This window comes from Sminthopsis crassicaudata, chromosome 4 (genome assembly GCF_048593235.1).
Source record: "Sminthopsis crassicaudata isolate SCR6 chromosome 4, ASM4859323v1, whole genome shotgun sequence".
Lineage (NCBI taxonomy): Eukaryota > Metazoa > Chordata > Mammalia > Dasyuromorphia > Dasyuridae > Sminthopsis > Sminthopsis crassicaudata.
The window spans coordinates 365,943,223-365,963,829 of NC_133620.1; the positions used below are offsets into that span (position 1 = coordinate 365,943,223).

The window sequence follows — 20,607 nt, forward strand, 5'->3', positions numbered from 1 at the left end:
AGACCAGGTATTAGTATCCCCACTTTATAAATGAGGAAATCAAAGCCCAGGTAGTTAAGTGAAAGCCAAGTTTATTAAATAGCAAAATCAAGATTCTAATTCATAACTTGTGTTTCTAGTCTAGTATACATTGTTGGCTACTCTTATGAGATGTGCATGCAACCTCATGATTGATCTTGTATTACAAAGATGAAAGATACCTTGGAGGAGTGAGAGGGGGATTTGGGAAACATGTTGAAACAAAATAGTCCTGAAATTATTTGACCAGCAGGGGGAGACAAGAGACCCATTTTTGGGGTAGGGGGATGGGTTGATGTCTCTCTTGTTTTTATGTAAGATCTGGAAAACAGTAATAAATCATTTGACACTTTCCCTGAACATTAAGGAAGCATAGCACAAATATATTTAAAATATGTAATAAAATGTTTAATGACATTAAATATTATATACAGTATCCATATATTTTTTATTGATCTCTTTCACTTTTTTTTACAGGACCATTTCCCTCACAATCCCCCCCTTTTCTTCCAGAGAGCCTTCCATATGACATAGTTTTTTTAAACAAACAAAAAAGAAAGTCATAAAAATTGATAAACATATTAAAAATGTGGATTGTGTCAAACTTGCTGATTATTACTCCTATAAATCTCTTCTTTGAAGTTGTAATTGTTCTTTGCAGTTTCTTAGCATTCACTTTTTTGATTGTTGTGTAGTTGTTTCTATTTATATCATTTTAGTCATTGTGTATATTATTTTCTTGCGTCTGATTATTTCACTCTGGATCAGATTGTGAAAATATTTTTATGCTTTTCTGAGATAACCATATTTGTTGTTTATTATATTACAGTAATATTCCATTATGTTCCTGTTCCACAGTTTGTTTAATCATCCCCAATCAATGGGCATCTACTTTGTTTTTGATTTTTGCTATCACAAAAACTGCTACTCTAAATATTTTGTTATATATGAGACCAGTCTTTTTATCAAATGACATCCTTGGGGTAAAAGCCTAGAAGTGGATAGTCTGGCACAAAAGTTAAGAAAATTTTAGGCACCTTATTTGAATGATCCAAATTACTTTCCAAGTAATTGTATTGATTCATAGCTTCACCAACAACATTCTAAAATTCTATCTTCTTAAAACCCCTCTAACATAATCAATTTTTTTCTCTTTTCCAATTTGTGTGATGTAAAGTGAAGCTTCAGATTAGCATTTCTTTATTATATTAGTGATTCAGAGTGTTATTTCACATGGTTAATAGTTTGCAGTTCTTATGAAAATTGTTTATATCTTTTGACCACTTATCTATTAAGGATTGATGTGTAGTCTCTCCTTTATCTATTTATGTATTTAGGACACACAAACCTTTTTCACAAAAATTGTATACAAAGAAAATTTTCAATTTGACCACTTCCCTTTTTATCCTGTATGCTTTAATTTTGTTTAAATTTATTGAGTACAAAAGCACAGTTTCATGTAATCAAAGTTATCCATTTTATATTCTTCAGTTACCTCTATCTCTTATTACATCTTCTGCCTAGGTAGACAATCAACTTCTCTTCTAATTTTTTATGATATGATTTTACTAATATCATATAACTATTTGGTATTTAACATAATATAATATTACATATATATATAAATAAATAAAATAGGGTGATAATTTTAAGTGAAAGATGTGATCCAGGTTCATTATACGTGTGTGTGTGTGTGTGTGTGTGTGTGTGTATAAAGGAAAGGAAAACAAATACATTATTATTTTACAAACTGTTGTTTTACTCTGTCTTAAAGTCTCTTTTAAAAATTGTATTTAATTTTCTTTCAACTTTCAGAAATTGGTATCTCTAAAGAGGAGGCTTTGGAAACCCTGCAAATAATAAGGCGTGAAAACCCCATAGATATGTCAAGATATGCTTCTGTATCTGCATCAGGCAAGAAATGTACAGCATTGGAACTTCTTGAGCAAGAACATACTCAGGGCTTTATAATTACCTTTTGTTCAGAGCTGGATAATATTATGGGGGGTGGAATACCCCTAACCAAAACAACAGAGATCTGTGGTGCACCAGGTGTTGGAAAAACACAGTTATGGTAAAAGAAAAATGTTGCTTTTTAAAAATGTACATAGTAACATGTAAAGTTATCTAAAGGGGCTTCTGAATTATAGGTCTGTGTTCTGTAAAAAAAAAAAAATGTTTTTTTAAATCTAGAAGCTTTTATATATGTGATTTATAAAAACAAAAATAGAGGTTACTCACTTTTTTCCATTACCAAAAAAGCCCATCTTGATAAATATGCATTTTTTGTTTTTAGTATAAGAAATGCTTTAGTGAATTTCAGCATTGTTAGAAATAACCCAATATTCTGTCAGACAGTACACTCAAGGCATCTTTTTTTCCTTTTTAAAAATAATAATAGCTTTTTATTTTTCAAAATACATATGAAGATAGTTTTTAACATTCCTCCTTGCAAAACTTTGTGTTCCAAATTTTTTTCCCTCTCTCTTTACCTTCCCTCACCCCTAGACTGCAAGCACTCCAAAAGTTAAATATGTACAATTCTTCTAAGCATATCTCCACATTTATCTTGCTGCACAAGAAAAATCAAATCAAAAGGGGGAAAAAATGAGAAAGCAAACAACAGCAGCAGTAAAAGTGAAAATACTATGTTGTGATCCACATTCAGTCCCCATCTCTCTGGATGCAGATGGCTCTCTCCTTCACAACTCTATGGAATTGTCAAGGCATCTTTTCTAAAGAAAAGTGTTCAATCATTCAATCAGCTAATATTTAATAAGTGTCTGCTTTGTTCTAGGCCCTGTGCTAATCTATGGGGATATAAAGAAAGGCAAAAAACAAATACTCCTTTCCCTCAAGGATCTCACAGTCTAATGGAAGAGAAAACATATAAATGTGCATAGGAATTATCACTCATTATATCATCTTTTAAAAGTTAGGGGTCTGGCCTTAACATCATTAATTTGTATTTATGCCATTTTAGTATTTTTCATGAATATATAATGTATATAGGATAATGTGGTATAATAAAGGCCCGATCTTGGGTTCAGTTCTACCTGGACTATTATACAATTTATTGATGTTCCCAGGTAAAATCCCAAGTTGTACCTGACAGGTTTTTTTTGTTTGTTTTTTGTTTTTTTTCTGAGGCTGGGGTTAAGTGAGTTGCCCAGGGTCACACAGCTAGGAAGTGTTAAGTGTCTGAGACCAGATTTGTACTCGGGTCCTCTTGAATTCAAGGCTGGTGCTCTATCCACTGTGCCACCTAGCTGCCCCTATGTACCTGACAGTCTTGATCTCATTGGTGAGGGTGTTTCCATGCCAATGAAATCACAAGTTCTTTTCTCCAAGTTCCTACCAAATGTTATTTAATACTACTTCCCAACCAACTGTTCACCCCACCTTTAATCATACTATTCAGTGCTGATATAGCTATTATTTTGGGGACTACCTTTCCCTGAACCTCTTTTCCAGAAAGCCTGAGCCACTATCTATTATACTTCCTACCTTTTGACCCTTTTCTTTTTGTCAACCTCTTTGGTCCTTCCCTCACTCATGAACTATGATCAAATCAACTCTGTTGTTCCTAGATGAAGTCAGCTAATTTACTTTATGTGGTCCATTCACCATCCCAATAGCAGTCTTGAATAAAGTGCCCATCGTGTGTTAAAATAATAGAATTAGAATGTAATTTTAATTCTATAACAGAATATAAGCTCTTGAGGTCAAAAACTGTCTTTTTTATATTTGTTTCCCTAGCACTTAGCAGTTGTACTTGGCTTATAGTAAATAATAAATTATTTTTCATTAATACAAAAATTATTCTTGGTTTAACTCTAAATGTTGCTTAGAAAAGATTTTATTTTATTCTTAAAAATATCAATTTTATGTTTAAATAAATTTGATTTGTTGTGATGCCAGCCAGAAATAAAGCCATGCCCTGTAGCCCCCAGTAGAGTAAATTTAAAGATTTAAAGTTAAAACATCTGCTTTGTCCCAACCTGGCCCAGCTAACCTAAAGGAAATCCAGTTGCCAGGGAATCCAGTCAAGTTCACCCTTCCCTAAGCTTGAAATGTACAAATTTTCCTCTTTCTTAGGCTGAACATAATGTCTAATGGTCATGGGTCATGAGTAACACACTTCTTTTGACTTTTGTTTCTCTTCACAGCATGCAATTGGCAGTAGATGTACAAATCCCAGAATGTTTTGGAGGAGTAGCAGGTGAAGCTGTATTCCTTGACACAGAAGGAAGTTTTATGGTTGATAGAGTGGTAGATCTTGCCAGAGCTTGTGTTCAACATCTTCACCTTATTGCAGGGTCACACTTAGAAGAAGGTGAGTTTTGAAACAATGTTCTTAAATATGACAGAAGATGAAAGGAAATGAGTTCTCTAGAGTCTACACGTACTTGTAATTAAAAATAATTATGTTTAGATGCCAATACTTAAATTAGTTGTGAAATAAATTAATGGTTTTAAAATGGCTTCTCTCCCCTTTCTCCAATTTAGATGTTTTGACATAAATAAGTACTTTTCCTAAGTCACTTATTTTTCCTCAAATAAGCTGGGGTAAGGGGGAAGATTTATATAAATGTGAGCTGTCTCTCCTTAGCCTAAAGAACTCCAGCTGAAGTTGGCATTCAATGGGCAACTTTCCCATGTTCCAGGCCATCAAAATTTCCATGCCCAAATTTGTTACTAGTGTCCCTTTTCTATTTTTTCCTTCCTATCTGGAAGACCTCCCTATATCCATTTTTGGCAAAGGAAACCTAGAATACCTACTTTCTTTCTGCCCTAAGTGCAAATAAGGCCGCCTTTTTATAAGGAAGAGAAGGGTGTGTTTTTGTTTTGTATCTTTTTCTAATTTAATTTCAAAGTATTCCACTTCAGTTAAAATTTTTTTACCCTAAAAAAATTTTCTTTTACCCTAAAACACATTGGCATTTTAAGGTATATGAGGAAATAAATGAATGTGGAATAAACTTTAAAACATTATTTCTCGGTTTGTAAAACACATGGAAATTGTGATTTGGCCATATTAATAATAGCTTATATCTTATTATACTTTATTATAAAGACTTATATTTTTATTATTTTTTAAAAGTTTAAAAGATGTTTTTATTATAGCAACCCCGTGAGATAGGTAGTGCAGATTTTATTATTTTTATTTTGCAAATGAGGAAAAGTTTGAGAGGTTAAATGGTTTGTTCAATCTTACATGATTTGTGAGTGATTGAGCCAGGGCTTAAGCCCAGGTCTTAAAGCATGGACACATTATAGATTTTACCCTACCTTTTAAAATTGTGATAGACAGGTAGATTACAGACATTAAGTGATTTTTTTAAGAAGTCAGTAGCGAAGCTGAAAATAGAGCTCAATATGTGACTTGAAGTTAGGTATTCTAATCATTTATTACCATAATCCAAGAATCCTCAGTGTTTCCATTTTTAGAACTTTTGGGGGAATTTAATAGGAGATATAACATCTTTTCTTACTTGCTATTGAATTTATTATCTTCTCACCATCATCAAAATAGTAAGAGATTATAAATAAATCATAATCTGAGGACCTATTGTGGTTTGTTTCAGAGCACCAAAAAGCACTGGAGAACTTTTCCCTAGAAAGCATACTCTCCCATATCTATTATTTTCGTTGTCACAATTATACGGAGCTGCTGGCACAGGTTCATCTCCTTCCAGACTTCCTTTTGGAACATTCAAAGGTATGAAACCTTTGGAGATGTTTGAAAATCACAGACTATAGCATAGAGAAATTAAGATAAGAGCAATCTTTCTTATTTCTTTTAAGTTGTCAGAATGTTTTTTTCTTTTCCCCTCTCACCACCATCTAAACATTTAGTATTTTTGTTCTGGATCATGTAAACCACCAATTATTCACATTTTCCTCCTTTGCCTTCTCTCTTGCCACCCCCACAACTATTTCCCTTTTTTCATTTATTTACTACCTAATAATAGTCACATCGTCATTTTGCCTCATGAGGTATTTTGTGCAAAAATAGGTTTACTGTATTGCCATAATTATGGAGAAGTATATGTTCTGTAAATTAACACTTTTAAAAATGCTTCTTCTATTCATAGATTGAGGGAAAGCCTTCCTCCCTTCTATTCCTTGCCCATTTAAAATCTATGATTGGTGCAGGTGGCCATGTAGGACAATATACTTTAGAAACTGCCTTCTATTTAGATAGGGAATACAATGGGGATTTAATTCAATATACTTTGGGAACTGTATTTTGACTGGTTATGCCTCAGAGCCAAAAAGCATAAGACAAGTTTGTCCCTTCTTTCTCAAAGTCCAGTACAGTAAGGCTAAGTGGATTTATCATTTGTTTAAAAAGCTGTGGGGTATTGTAATGCCTAAATGCAGGCTTTTCCTATTATCTCTCAATGTTTTCACAGAGTTAGGCTTTCTTGCTTTCTCCTTTGCTGTTTTTAATTTTGTGGATACCTAGGCAAATCCAAGAATGTAAAAAGCAGTTTTCCAGAATCCCACCATTTTGCATGCACTAGCCACAAAAAGTGATGTGGAATGAACTGCCGAGGTATAAAGTAGTTAGTACCTATGAATTTTTTTATTTTGCTCGGTTGTTGACATAAAGCCTTTAAAAAAGTATTTACTTAGTTATGAAGAAAATTATTAAATTTTGTTTTATTTATTTTAAATTCTCAACTGTTTCTCTTCCTATACCATGTTCAAGAAGGCCATCATTTAATATAGGAGTGTGGCTATGTGTGTAATACACACACGCACACACACTCTCACATGAATGTGCATACTTTTGTTTATCAGTTCTTTCTCTGGAAATAGATAATATCTTCCTTCCTCAGTCCTTTGTAGTTGATTTGAGTATTTATAATACTTAGAATAACTTAGTTGTTAACAGTTATTTTTTTAAACAATTATTAGTCTTATATATAGAATATTTTCTTGGTTCTGCCCATTTTATTCTTCATTATTTCATGCAAGTCTTTCCATGTTTTTCTAAAATCATCTTGCTCATCATTTCATTTCTTTTCTTTTTTTTTTTTTTACTTAATAGTATTTTATTTTTTTCCAATCAATTACATATGAAAAATAGTTTTGGACGTTCATTTTTCTTCTCCTTTTTTCTCCCCTCCCCAAAGAAAATAAGCTATCTGATGTAGATTATATATGTACAATCATGTTAAAGATATTTCCATGTTAGACTTGTTTTAAAGGAAATATCAGAAGGGGAAAAACTACAAAAAAAAACACACAAAAAAATTTTAGAAAGAGAAAATAGTGTGCTTCAATTTGCATTCAGACACCATAGTTCTTTCTCTGTATGTGAATAGTATTTTCTCTCAAAAGTTTTTTGGAATTATTTTGGATCACTATTTCTAAGAAGAGCTAAGTCTATCAGTTGATCATCATATGATGTTGCTGTCATGTGCACAATATTCTGCTGATTTTGTTCACTCAGCATCAGATTGTGTAAGTTCAAGTTTTTCTGAAATCTGCCTATTCATTGTTTCTTAAAGCACAGTATTCCATTTGTTTTCTACATCATCTTCAACAACACAGAGTTGTTTTAATTTGCATTTCTCTGAGCAATAATGATTTATACCATTTTTTCTCATGACTATAGATAGCTTTAATTCCTTCATCTGCAAACTGTTTCTTCATATACTTTGAGCTTTCATCATTTAGAGAATATGCTCATCATTTCTTATAGCACAGTAGTGTTCTGTCACAATCACAAGTCATATCTTGTTCAGCCATTCCTCAATTAATGAAATTCCCTCAATTTTCAATTTTTGCCACTACACAGATAGCTGCTATAAATATTTTAGAATATATAGGTTCTTTTTTTTTTCCCTGATCACCTTAGGAAGCAGACTTAATAATGCTATTGCTGGATCAAAAGGTGGAACACAGCTTTATAAAACTCTTCACGTATAATTTCAGATTGCTTTCCCCATATGGTTAGTTCAGAGTTCTATACAACAGTGTATTAATGTCTCAATTGTTCCATTTCCCCTCCAACATTTGTCATTTTTCCTTTTTGTTGTTGTTGTTATAGCCGATCTGATAAGTGTGGGCTGATATCTCAAAAGTGTTTTAATTTGCATTTTTCTAATCAGTAATGATGTGAAACATTTTTTTCATATTACTGTATATATCTTTGATTTCTTCATTAAAAAAACTGTTCATATCTTTTGATTCCTTTGATCATATCAGTTGAGGAATGACTTGTATTATAAATTTGTCAGAGTCTTCTAATGTATTTGAGATATTAGACTTTTATCTGAAAAACTGTCTATAAGAATTTTTACCCTTTTTTTGCTTTCCTTTTTTTTTTTTCTTTCCATCTAATCTTGGCCACATTAGTTTTATTTGTATAAACTTTTTAATTTAATGTGATCAAAATTATTCACTCTTCATTTCGCAATGCTCTCTTTTTATCTTTTTTCTTTATCACTATATTTATTGATATGTTGTTCTTCTATCCATAAATCTAATAGATAATATGTTCCATGTTCTTCTAATTTTCTTGATATCTCCCTTTATATCTAAGTCATATATCCATTTCGACCTTATCTTGGTAAAGGGTATAAGATAATGGTCCATCTGCCATACTACTTTCCAGTTTCCCTTACAATTTTTATCAAATAATGAGTTCTTTTCCTACAAGCTTAAATCTTGGTGAATAGAAGGTTACTATAATTAACTACTGTGCATTGTACTGTTTTGTTCTACTGATCCTTCTTTTTATTTCTTAGTTCCAGATAGTTTTTGATAATTCAGTTTAACATCTGATATTGCTAATCTTCCTTCCTTTAAATTTTTTTCATTAATTCCTTTTATTTTCTTGATCTTTTGTTCTTCCAAGTGAATTTTATTTCTAGCTCAGTAAAATAATTTTAAAATTTCATTTCATTTAAATTTAATTGTAAGGGGTGGCATTGAATAAGTAGATTAGTTTAGGTAGAATTGTTATTTTTATTATTTTGACCCTGCTCACTGATGAACAATTAATAATTTTCCAGTTATTTAAATGTGACTTCATTTGTTTAGAAAATATTTTATAATTATGTTTCCTATAGTGCCAAGGCTTGCCTTGGCAGTTAGAGGCTAAAATATTTTATATTTTCCATAGTTATTTTAAATGGAATTTCTTTTTCTGGCTCTTCTTGCAAGGTTTTATTTATGATATATGTAGAAATACTGATTGATTATATGGGTTTATTTTATGCCCTGGAACTTTGCTAAAATTAAGTTTCCAACTAACTTTTTAATTTCTACATTTTCTAAGTATATTATATCATCTGCAAAAAGAGATATTTTTATAATCTCATTTTCTGTTCTGATTACTTCAGTTTCTTTTTTTTTTCTCTTATTGCTATTGATAGCATTTTTTTTTTTTAGGTGGCAGAGTGATTGAAATTTTTTTTTTATTATTATAGTTTTTTATTTACAAAATATATGCATGGGTAATTTTTCAGCACTGACCCTTGTAAAACCTTCTGTTCCAACTTTTCCCCTCCTTTCCCCTATCCCTCCCCTAAATGGCAGGTAGACCAATACATGTTAAATATGTTAAAATATATGCTAAACACAATATATGTATACATATCCACACAGTTATTTTGCTGCACAAGAAAAATCGGACTTAGAAATAAGGTAAAAATAACCTGAGAGGAAAACAAAAATGCAAGCAGACAAAAACAGAAGGAGTGGAAATGCTATGTTGTGGCTCACATTCATTTTCTATACTTCTTTCACTGGGTATAGCTAATTCTCTTCATTATTGAACAATTGAAACTGATTTGGTTCATCTCATTGTTGAAGAGAGCCACATCCATCAGAATTGATCATCATATAGCATTGTTGTTGAAGTGTGTAATGATCTCCTGGTTCTGCTCATTTCACTCAGCATCAGTTCATGTAAGTTTCTCCAGGCTTTTCTGAAATCATCCTGCTGGTCATTTCTTACAGAACAATAATATTCCATAACATTCATATACCACAACTTATTCAGCCATTCTCCAATTGATGGGCATCCATTCAGTTTCAACTTTCTAGCCACCACAAAAAGGGCCACCACAAACATTTTTGCACATACAGGTCCCTTTCCCTTCTTTAAAATCTCTTTGGGATATAAGCCCAGCAGCAACACTGTTGGATCAAAGGGTATGTACAGTTTGATAATTTTTTGAGCATAGTTCCAAATTGCTCTCTGGAATGGTTGTATGCATTCACAATTCCACCAACAATGTATCAGTGTCCCAGTTTTCCCACATCCCCTCCAACATTCATCATTATCTTTTCCTGTCATCCTAGCCAATCTGAGAGGCGAGTAGTGGTTTCTGAGAGTTGTCTTAATTTGCATTTCTCTGATCAGTAGTGATTTGAAACACCTTTTCATATGACTACAAATAGTTTCATTTTCTTCATCTGAAAATTGTTCATATCCTTTGACCATTTATCATTTGGAGAATGGTTTGATTTCTTATAAATTAAAGTCAATTCTCTACATATTTTGGAAATGAGGCCTTTATCAGAACCTGTAAAAATGTTTTCCCAGTTTATTGCTTCCCTTCTAATCTTGTCTGCATTAATTTTGTTTGTACAAAACCTTTTTAATTTGATATAATCAAAAATTTCTATTTTGTGATCAATAATGATCTCTAGTTCTTCTTTGGTCACAACTTCCTTCCTCCTCCACAGATCTGAGAGTAAACTATTCTATATGTTCTTTTTTTTTTTTTTAATTTAATTTTTATTTTATTTTATAATTATAACTTTTTTTTTTGACAGTACATATGCATGGGTAATTTTTTACAACATTATCCCTTGCACTTACTTCTATTCAGATTTTTTCCCTTCCTCCCCCAACCCCCTCCCCCAGATGGCAGGCAGTCTTATACATGTTAAATATATTACAGTATATTCTAGATACAATATATGTGTGTAGAACCGAATTTTTTGTTGCACAGGAAGAATTGGATTCAGAAGGTAAAAATAACAGTTTACACCCATTTCCCAGTGTTCCTTTTCTGGATGTAGCTGATTCTGTCCATCATTAATCAATTGGAATTGGATTAGCTCTTCTCTATGTTGAAGATATCCACTTCCATCAGCATACATCCTCGTACAGTATCATTGTTGAAGTGTATAATGATCTTCTGGTTCTGCTCGTTTCACTTAGCATCAGTTGATGTAAGTCTCTCCAAGCCTCTCTGTATTTCTCCTGTTGGTCATTTCTTATAGAACAGTCATATTCCATAACATTCATATACCATAGTTTACACAACCATTCTCCAATTGATGGACATCCATTCATCTTCCAGCTTCTAGCCACTATGAAAAGGGCTGCCACAAACATTTTGGCACATACAGGTCCCTTTCCCTTCTTTAGTATTTCCTTGGGATATAAGCCCAGTAGTAGTATGGCTGGGTCAAAGGGTATGCACATTTTGATAACTTTTTGGGCATAATTCCAGATTACTCTCCAGAATGGTTGGATTCTTTCACAACTCCACCAACAATGCATCAGTGTCCCAGTTTTCCCACATCCCCTCCAACATTCATCATTATTTGTTCCTGTCATCTTAGACAATCTGACAGGTGTGTAATGATATCTCAGAGTTGTCTTAATTTGCATTTCTCTGATCAATAGTGATTTGGAACACTCTTTCATATGAGTGGAAATAGTTTTAATTTCATCATCTGAAAATTGTCTGTTCATATCCTTTGACCATTTATCAATTGGAGAATGGCTTGATTTCTTATAAATTAAAGTCAATTCTCTGTATATTTTGGAGATGAGGCCTTTATCAGAACCTTTAACTGTAAAAATTTTTTCCCAATTTGTTACTTCCCTTCTAATCTTGTTTGCATTAGTTTTGTTTGTGCAGAAACTTTTTAATTTGGTGTAATCAAAATTTTCTATTTTGTGATCAATAATGGTCTCTAGTTCTCCCTTGGACACAAACTCCTTCCTCCTCCACAAGTCTGAGAGGTAAACCATCCCATGTTCCTCCAATTTATTTATGATTTCGTTCTTTATGCCTAAATCTTGGACCCATTTTGATCTAATCTTAGTATGTGGTGTTAAATGTGGATCCATGCCTAGTTTCTGCCATACTAATTTCCAGTTTTCCCAGCAGTTTTTGTCAAATAATGAATTCTTATCCCAAAATTTGGGATCTTTGGGTTTGTCAAAGATTAGATTGCTATTTTTATTCACTATCTTGCCCTGTGAACTTAACCTATGCCATTGATCAACTAGTCTATTTCTTAGCCAATACCAAATGGTTTTGGTGACTGTTGCTTTATAATACTGTTCTAGATGAGGTACAGCTAAACCACCTTCATTTAATTTTTTTTTTCATTACTTCTCTTGAAATTCTCGACCTTTTGTTCTTCCATATGAGTTTTGTTATTTTTTTCTAGGTCATTAAAATAGTTTCTTGGGAGTCTGATTGGTATAGCACTAAATAAATAGATTAGTTTGGGGAGTATTGTCATCTTTATTATATTCGCTCGACCTATCCAAGAACACTGAATGTCTTTCCAATTATTTAAATCTGACTTTATTTTTGGGGCAAGTGTTTTGTAATTTTGCTCATATAATTCCTGACTCTCCTTTGGTAGATATATTCCCAAATATTTTATACTATCAACTGTTATTTTGAATGGAATTTCTCTTTGTATCTCTTGCTGTTGATTGTGTTGGTAATGTATAAAAATGCTGAGGATTTATGTGGATTTATTTTGTATCCTGCAACTTTGCTAAAACTCTGAATTATTTCTAATAGCTTTTTAGCAGAGTTCTCTAAGTATACCATCATGTCATCTGCGAAAAGTGATAATTTGATTTCCTCATTTCCTACTCTAATTCCTTGAATCTCTTTCTCGGCTCTTATTGCCGAGGCTAGAGTTTCTAGTACTATATTGAATAGTAATGGTGATAGTGGGCAACCTTGTTTCACTCCTGATCTTACAGGGAAAGGGTCTAGTTTATCACCATTACATATGATGTTTACTGAAGGTTTTAAATATATGCTCCTTATTATTTTAAGGAATAGTCCATTTATTCCTATACTCTCAAGCGTTTTTAGTAGGAATGGATGTTGAATTTTATCAAATGCTTTTTCTGCATCTATTGAGATGATCATATGGTTTTTATTAATTTGGTTATTAATATGGTCAATTATACTAATAGTTTTCCTAATATTAAACCAGCCCTGCATTCCTGGTATAAATCCCACTTGGTCATAGTGTATTATCCTGGGGATGATTTTCTGAAGTCTATTTGCTAATATCTTATTTAAGATTTTAGCATCAATATTCATTAAGGAAATTGGTCTATAGTTTTCTTTCTCAGTTTTTGATCTACCTGGTTTAGGTAACAGTACCATGTCTGTGTCATAGAAGGAATTTGCTAGGACTCCTTCAATCCCTATTTTTTCAAATAGTTTATATAGCATTGGAGTTAGTTGTTCTTTAAATGTTTGGTAGAATTCACCTGTAAATCCATCTGGTCCTGGGTATATGTTCTTCTAATTTATTTATAATCTCATTCTTTATGCCTAGGTCATGAACCCATTTTGACCTTATCTTCGTGTACAGTGTTAAGTTTGGGTCAATGCCTAGTTTCTGCCATACTAATTTCCAATTTTCCCAGCAGTTTTTGTCAAACAGTGAATTCTTATCCCAAAAGCTGGGGTCTTTGGATTTGTCAAACACTAGATTATTATAGTTATTGACTATTTTGTCCTGTGAACCTAACCTATTCCACTGATCAACTAGTCTGTTTCTTAGCCAATACCAAATGGTTTTATCATATAGTTTTAGATCAGGTACAGCTAGGCCACCTCATTTGATTTTTTTTTTTTTTTTCATTAGTTCCCTTGAAAGTCTTGAACTTTTGTTCTTCCAGATGAATTTTGTTGTTATTTTTTCTAGGTTTTTAAAATAGTTTTTTTTGGGAGTTTGATTGGTATATAGAACTAAGTAAATAGATTTGTTTAGGTAGTATTGTCATCTTTATTATATTTGCTCAACCTATCCAAGAGCACTTAATATTTTTCCAATTAGTTAGATCTGACTTTATTTATGTGGAAAATGTTTTGTAGTTTTGCTCATATAGTTCCTGATTTTCCTTTAGCATATAGATTCCCAAATATATTATGCTATACTTTTAAATGGAATTTCTCTTTGTATCTCTAGCTGTTGGATTTTGTTAGTGATATATAAGAATGCTGATGACTTATATGGATTTATTTTATATCCTGCAATTTTGCTAAAGTTGTGGATTATCCCTAATAGCTTTTTAGTACAATCTCTGGGGTTCTCTAAAGTATACCATCATATCATCTGCAAAGAGTGATAATCTAATTTCCTCATTACCTACTCTAATTCCTTTAATCTCTTTCTCAACTCTTATTGCCAAGGCTAGTGTTTCTTTTCCTTTTCCTTTTTCTTTTTCTTTTCTTTTTTTTTTTTTTTTTTTGGAGGCTGGGGTTAAGTGACTTGCCCAGGGTCACACAGCTAGGAAGTGTTAAGTGTCTGAGACTAGATTTGACCTCGGGTCCTCCTGAATTCCAGGCTGGTGCTCTATCCACTGTGCCACCTAGCTTCCCCCTAGGCTAGTGTTTCTAATACAATATTGAATAATAATGGTGATAGTGGGCAACCTTGTTTCACTCCTGATCTTACTGGGAATGGTTCCAATTTATCCCCATTATATATGATGCTTACTGATGGTTTTAAATAGCTGCTCCTGACCATTTTAAGGAAAAGTCCATTTATTCCTATAGGCTCAAGTGTTTTTAATAGGAATGGCTGTTGGATTTTATCAAATGCTTTTTCTGCATCTATTGAGATGATCATATGATTTTGTTAATTTGATTATTGTTATAGTCAATTATGCTAATAGTTTTCCTAATATTGAACCAGCCCTGCATTCCTGGTATAAATCCTTCTTGGTCATGGTGTTTTATCCTGGGGATGATTTTTTGGTAATCTTTTTGCTAATATTTTATTTAAGATTTTTGCATCAATATATTCATTAGGGAGATTGGTCTAAAATTTTCTTTCTCTATTTCAACCTACCTGGTTTAGGTATTAGTATCATGTCTGTGTTATATAAGGAATTTGGTAGTTTTGTTTGTCTTTCATTCCCTATTTTTTCAAATAGGTTATATACCATTGGAGTTAATTGTTCTTTAAATGTTTGGTACAATTCACATGTAAATTAATCTGGTCCTGGGGATTTTTTCTTAGGGAGTTGATTAATAGCTTGTTCTATTTCTTTTTCTAAAATGGAACTATTTAAGCAATTTACTTCCTCCTCTGTTAATTTGAGCAGGCTATATTTTTGAAGGTAGTCATCCATTTCACTTAGGTTATCAAATTTATTGGCATAAAGTTGGACAAAGTAATTCCTTATTATTGCTCTAATTTCCTCTTCATTCGTGGAAAGTTCCCCCTTTTAATTTTTAAGACTAACAATTTGATTTTCCTCTTTGCTTTTTCTAATCAAATTTACCAAAGGTTTATCTATTTTGTTAGTTTTTTCAACAACTCTTGGTTTTATTTATTAATTAAATAGTTTTTTTTTTAACTTTCAATATTCTTAATTTCTCCTTTTAATTTTAGAATTTCAAGTTTAGTATTTGGTTGGGGGAGGTTAATTTGGTCTTTTTCTAGCTTTTTAAGTTGCAAGCCCAATTCATTGATCTTCTCTTCCTCTATTTTATTCAAGTAAGCCTCTAGAGATATAAAATTTCCTCTTATTACCACTTTGGCTGCATCCCACAAATTTTGGTATGTTGCCTCATTGTTGTCATTCTCTTGGGTGAAATTATTAATTGTATCTATGATTTGCTGTTTCGCCCATTCATTCTTTAGGATAAGATTATTTAGTTTCCATTTACTTTTTGGCCTATTTATCCCTAGCTTTTTGTTGAATGTAGTCTTTATTACATCATGATCTGAAAAGAATGCATTTAATATTTCTGCCTTTCTGGATTTAATTTTGAAGTCTTTATGTCCTAATATATGATCAATTTTTGTATAGGTTCCATGAACTGCTAAGAAGAAAGTGTACTCCTTTCTGCCTCCATTCAAAGATCTATCATACCCAACTTTTCTAATATTCTATTTACCTCTTTAACTACTTTCTTATTTGTTTTGTGGTTTGAGTTATCTAATTCTGAGAGTTCAAGGTTGAGATCTCCCACTATTATAGTTTTGCTGTCTATTTCTTCTTGCAACTCTCTTAACTTCTCCTTTAAGAATTTAGATGCTATATCATTTGGTGCATATGTTTAGCATTGATATTGCTTCATTGTCTATGCTACCCTTTAGCAAGATATAGTTTCCTTCCTTATCTCTTTTAATTAGATGAATTTTTGCTTTTGCTTGATCTGAGATCAGGATTGCTACTCCTGCTTTTTTTTACTTCACCTGAAGCATAATAGCTTCTGTTCTAGCCTTTTACTTTTATGTATGTATCACCCTGCTTTAAATGTGTTTCCTGTAAATAACATATTGTAGGATTCTGGCTTTTGATCCAGTCTCTCCGCCTCCACTTTATGGGAGAGTTCATCCCATTCACATTTACGATTAAAATTACTAATTCTGTATTTCCTGCCGTCTTATTATCCCCAGATTATACTTTTCTTTTTCTTTGCTACCTTGCCCTCCCTCCCCAGTATTAAATTTACCTTGCCTCATTTGCCTCATACAGCTCTCCCTCTTTAGAATCCCTCCTTCCCCCTTTAAGACCCTCCCCCTTTCTTATACTTTTCCCTTATTATTTCTGTATTCCCTTCTATTTAGCCTACTTTTTTCCTTTTCCCTTTTCCTCTCTCACTTTTTAATGAGGTGAGAAAAGTTTCTCTGAAAACCAAATATGTCTAATGTTTTTTCTTTGAACCAAATCTGATGAGAGTAAGATTAACACAATGTGCTTCCCCTTCCCTTAATTCCCTCATATAAGTTTCCTTTGCCTCTTCGTGAGATGTAATTTTCCTCTTTTTTTTTTACCTCCACTTTTCCCTTTTTCTGATACAATCACCTTTCCATTTCTAATTCCCTTTTAAAAAAAATATAACATTAAAATCAAATTATAAACATGCTCTTTATATATGCCTGCAACAGAAATAGGGTTCTTAAGAGTTCTTTTGATCTTTTTATGCTTCTCTTGAGTCCTATATTTGGAGGTCACACTTTTTGTTTAGCTCAGGCTTTTTCATTAGGAATAAATGGAATTCACCTGTTTCACTGAATGTCCATCTTCTTCCCTGGAAGAAAATGCTCAGCTTAGCTGGGTAGTTTATTCTTAGCTGTATTACAAGTTCCTTTGCCTTTTGGAATAGCAGATTCTAGGCCCTTCAATCTTTTAATGTGGTAGCTGCTAGATCCTGAGTAATTGATAGCATTTTAAATACATTAATGAATAATATTGGTGACAGAGGGCATCCTTCACTTCCGATTTTGTTGGGAAGGCTTCTTGCTCTTCACCCTTATGAATAACTCTTGCTGATTGTTTTATGTACATAGCATAACTTTAAGAATTTTATTTCATTTATAATTTATATCTTTTCTTTCAATGAATGAGTGTTATATTTCATTAAAAGACTTCTGCAACTATTGGTATAATCATGACTTTTGTTATCTTTTGTTACTGATAGATTATGTATAGTTTTTCTTATGTTAAACTATTCCTGCATTCCTGATATAAGTCCTACTTGGTCACAACACAGTTTTTGTGATATATTATTATAGTATCCTAGTTAGTATTTTATTTTAAATTTTGGGTCCATTTTCATTAGTGAAATTGATCTATAATTTTCTTTATTTTTGCTTTTTCCTGGTTTAGGCTTCAGCACCATATTTATTTCTTAAAAGGAATTCTGTAGGAGTCTTTCTTGGCCTGATTTTGCAAGTAATTTAATATTAGAATTAGTTGTTCTTTAAATGTTTATAGAATTCACTTGTAAACCCATTTCTTAAGAAGCGCATTGATGGCTTATTCAGTTTCTTTTTCTAAAATAAGTTTGTTTATATATTCTATTTCCTCTTTGGTTAGGCTAAGCAATTTATATTTTTGTAATTATTCTCCCATGTTACTTAAATTGTTAAACTTATTGGCATATAATTGGGCAAAATTACTGATAATAATTGCTTTGATTTCATTTTTATTAGTGGCATTTTATTTTTGATACTAGTAATTGGTTTTTTTCTCTTTTTAAAATTATATTAAGCAATAGTTCATCTCTTTTATTGTTGTTTTTCATAAAATTAGCTTCTAGTTTTATTAATTCAGTGATTTTTTTACATACAGTTTTATTAATCTCAAACTTAATTTTTGTTTATTGGGGAATTCTAAAATTGCTCTTTTAAAAAAAAAATTGTGTACCCAATTCATTGGTCTTCTCTTTCTCTCTTTTATTGATTTAAGCATTTAGAGATACAAATTTTCTTCTGTTTACTGCTTTTGCTACATCCTATAGGTTTTGGTATATTGTTTTATCATTATCATTCTCTTTATAAAATTTTTTATTTCTTTAGCTTGTTCTATACTTATTCTTTACAATTAGGTTATTTAGTATGTAGTCTTCACTTTACTTTTGATTGATGTTTCCATGGTCCAAGAACCAACCATTGCATTATGATCTGAAAAGGATGCATTTAATATAGTTGCTTTTCTGTATTTAACTAGAAAGCTTTTATGCCTTGATATGTGGCCAGTTTTATAGTACTATTGACTGCTAAGAAAAAGGTATGTTCCTTTCTATTTTCTTCATTTTTCTTCAGCCATCTATCATATCCAGCTTATCTAAGATTCTATTCAGCTTCTTGATTTCTTTCATATTTATTTTTTGGTTAGATTTACCTATTTCTAGAGGAGAAGGTTATAGTTTTGAGCTCTGTTTTCACCTAAAATTAATTTACCTTTTCCTTTTAAAAATTGGCTGCTATAGCATTTGGTATATAGAGGTATAGTATTGATTTTACTTTATTATATTTGAAACTTTTTGGAGATAATGTAGTTTCCCTGTGTATTTCTTTTGAGTAAATCCATTTTAGCTTTAATTTTATCTAAGATCATGATTGTTACACCAACTTCTTTTACATTAGCTGAAGTATAATCAATTACACCCAGCCCTTTATTTATACTCTATATATATATGTATATATATATATTTATATTTATATTTATATCTCTCATTTTAAACTTTTTTTAAATAAGTGACATATTTCTGGTTCTTAATTCTGGTTTTTAATAAATTCTGCCATCCATTTCTATTTTATACATAAATTCAAGTCATTCACATCCAGAATTATAGTTACTAAACTGTATATTTATTTGCCTCCACCCTATTTTTACCTTTTTTCTCCCTCTCTTTTTTATTCTAGCCCTCCTTAAACATCTGAACACCGCTTCCCTAATCTGCCATTCTTCAAAGAATCCCTTTCTTATCTTCTTCCCTTGCTCTCTTATTTCTTGATCTGCATACCCCTCTAAGATGAATTCTTCTATCATATCCCCTTGCTCTCTTAAGAAGACTTTTATACTCTTCTAAATATACATGTGATTCTCTTTAACCCAGTTCTGATGAGTCTAAGATTCTAGCACTATCAGTCCTCTACCCCCTCTCCTGCTCTCCATTTTAATGTTCTTCCCTCACTTGTATGAGATCATATAACATAATTGCTCCATTTTCCTCTCCCTAGCCAATTTTATTTTTTAGGATCATCCTATCACACTTAGTTTAACCTCAAGCTTTATATATATATTCTTTCAAACTTATGTAGTAATATAATATTTTTAAAGAGTTAAAAATAGCATTTCCCATATAAGAAGTAAATTAGTTTGACTTTATTAAATCTCTCATAATTGATCTCTCATATTTACTTCTTTTGTTTCTCTTGATTTTTGTAGGTCTTATTTTTCATTCAGCCCTAATCTTTTCCTGTTGAATATCTGTAAAGCCTTTAATTCATTAAATAGTCTTTTTATTTTTATTTTTTTTTTTCATGCAGGATTAAACTCAGTTTTGCTAGGTGAATTGTTCTTGGTTGTAAATCTGGTAATTTGCTCTCCAGAATATCATGTTCTATGCCCTTTGCTCTTTTTAGTGTAGAAGCTGTCAAAGCTTAAGTTAGTGTGACTTCAGCTTCACAGTATTTCATGCTTTTTGTGGTTTCTTGTAACATTTTCTCCTTGATCTAGAAGCTTTGAAACTTAGCTATAATGTTCCTGTGAGTTTCATTTTGGGATTTTTTTCAAGTGTTGATCAGTGGATTTTTTTTCAATTTCTATTCTGCTAAAATTTCAGGGTAATTTTCCTCAATATTTTCTTGAAGTATGGTGTCTAGACTTTTTTTTTTTTCTTATAACTTTTAGCAGTCCAGCTATTCTTATGCCTTTTTGATTTATTTTCCGTGATAGTAGTTTTTCTAATGAGATGTTTCATATTCTTTTCTATTTTTCCCTTCTTTTTATTTTGTTATTATTTATTGGTGTTTTATAAAGTCCTTAGCTTCCCCTTGCCCAATTCTAATTTTTAAAAAATCCAATATATG

General features: G+C 31.7%; 2 protein-coding genes across 7 annotated transcripts in view; one reads left to right on the top strand and one right to left on the bottom strand.

The window, feature by feature from the left end:
- Positions 1-20,607, bottom strand: part of TEX14 (testis expressed 14, intercellular bridge forming factor) — a 196,480-nt gene that overhangs the window by 168,736 nt on the left and 7,137 nt on the right. The window lies entirely within an intron of this gene.
- Positions 1-20,607, top strand: part of RAD51C (RAD51 paralog C) — a 78,584-nt gene that overhangs the window by 19,008 nt on the left and 38,969 nt on the right. For all 5 annotated transcript variants that reach the window (XR_012481265.1, XM_074261939.1, XM_074261941.1 and 2 more), the window contains 3 exons: positions 1,834-2,092; positions 4,188-4,354; positions 5,607-5,740. Coding sequence is in view for 4 of the 5 variants with exons in the window: in XM_074261939.1 (XP_074118040.1) it covers positions 1,834-2,092; positions 4,188-4,354; positions 5,607-5,740 (560 nt within the window). In the remaining variant the exon portion in view is untranslated. The remainder of the gene's footprint in view (positions 1-1,833; positions 2,093-4,187; positions 4,355-5,606; positions 5,741-20,607) is intronic.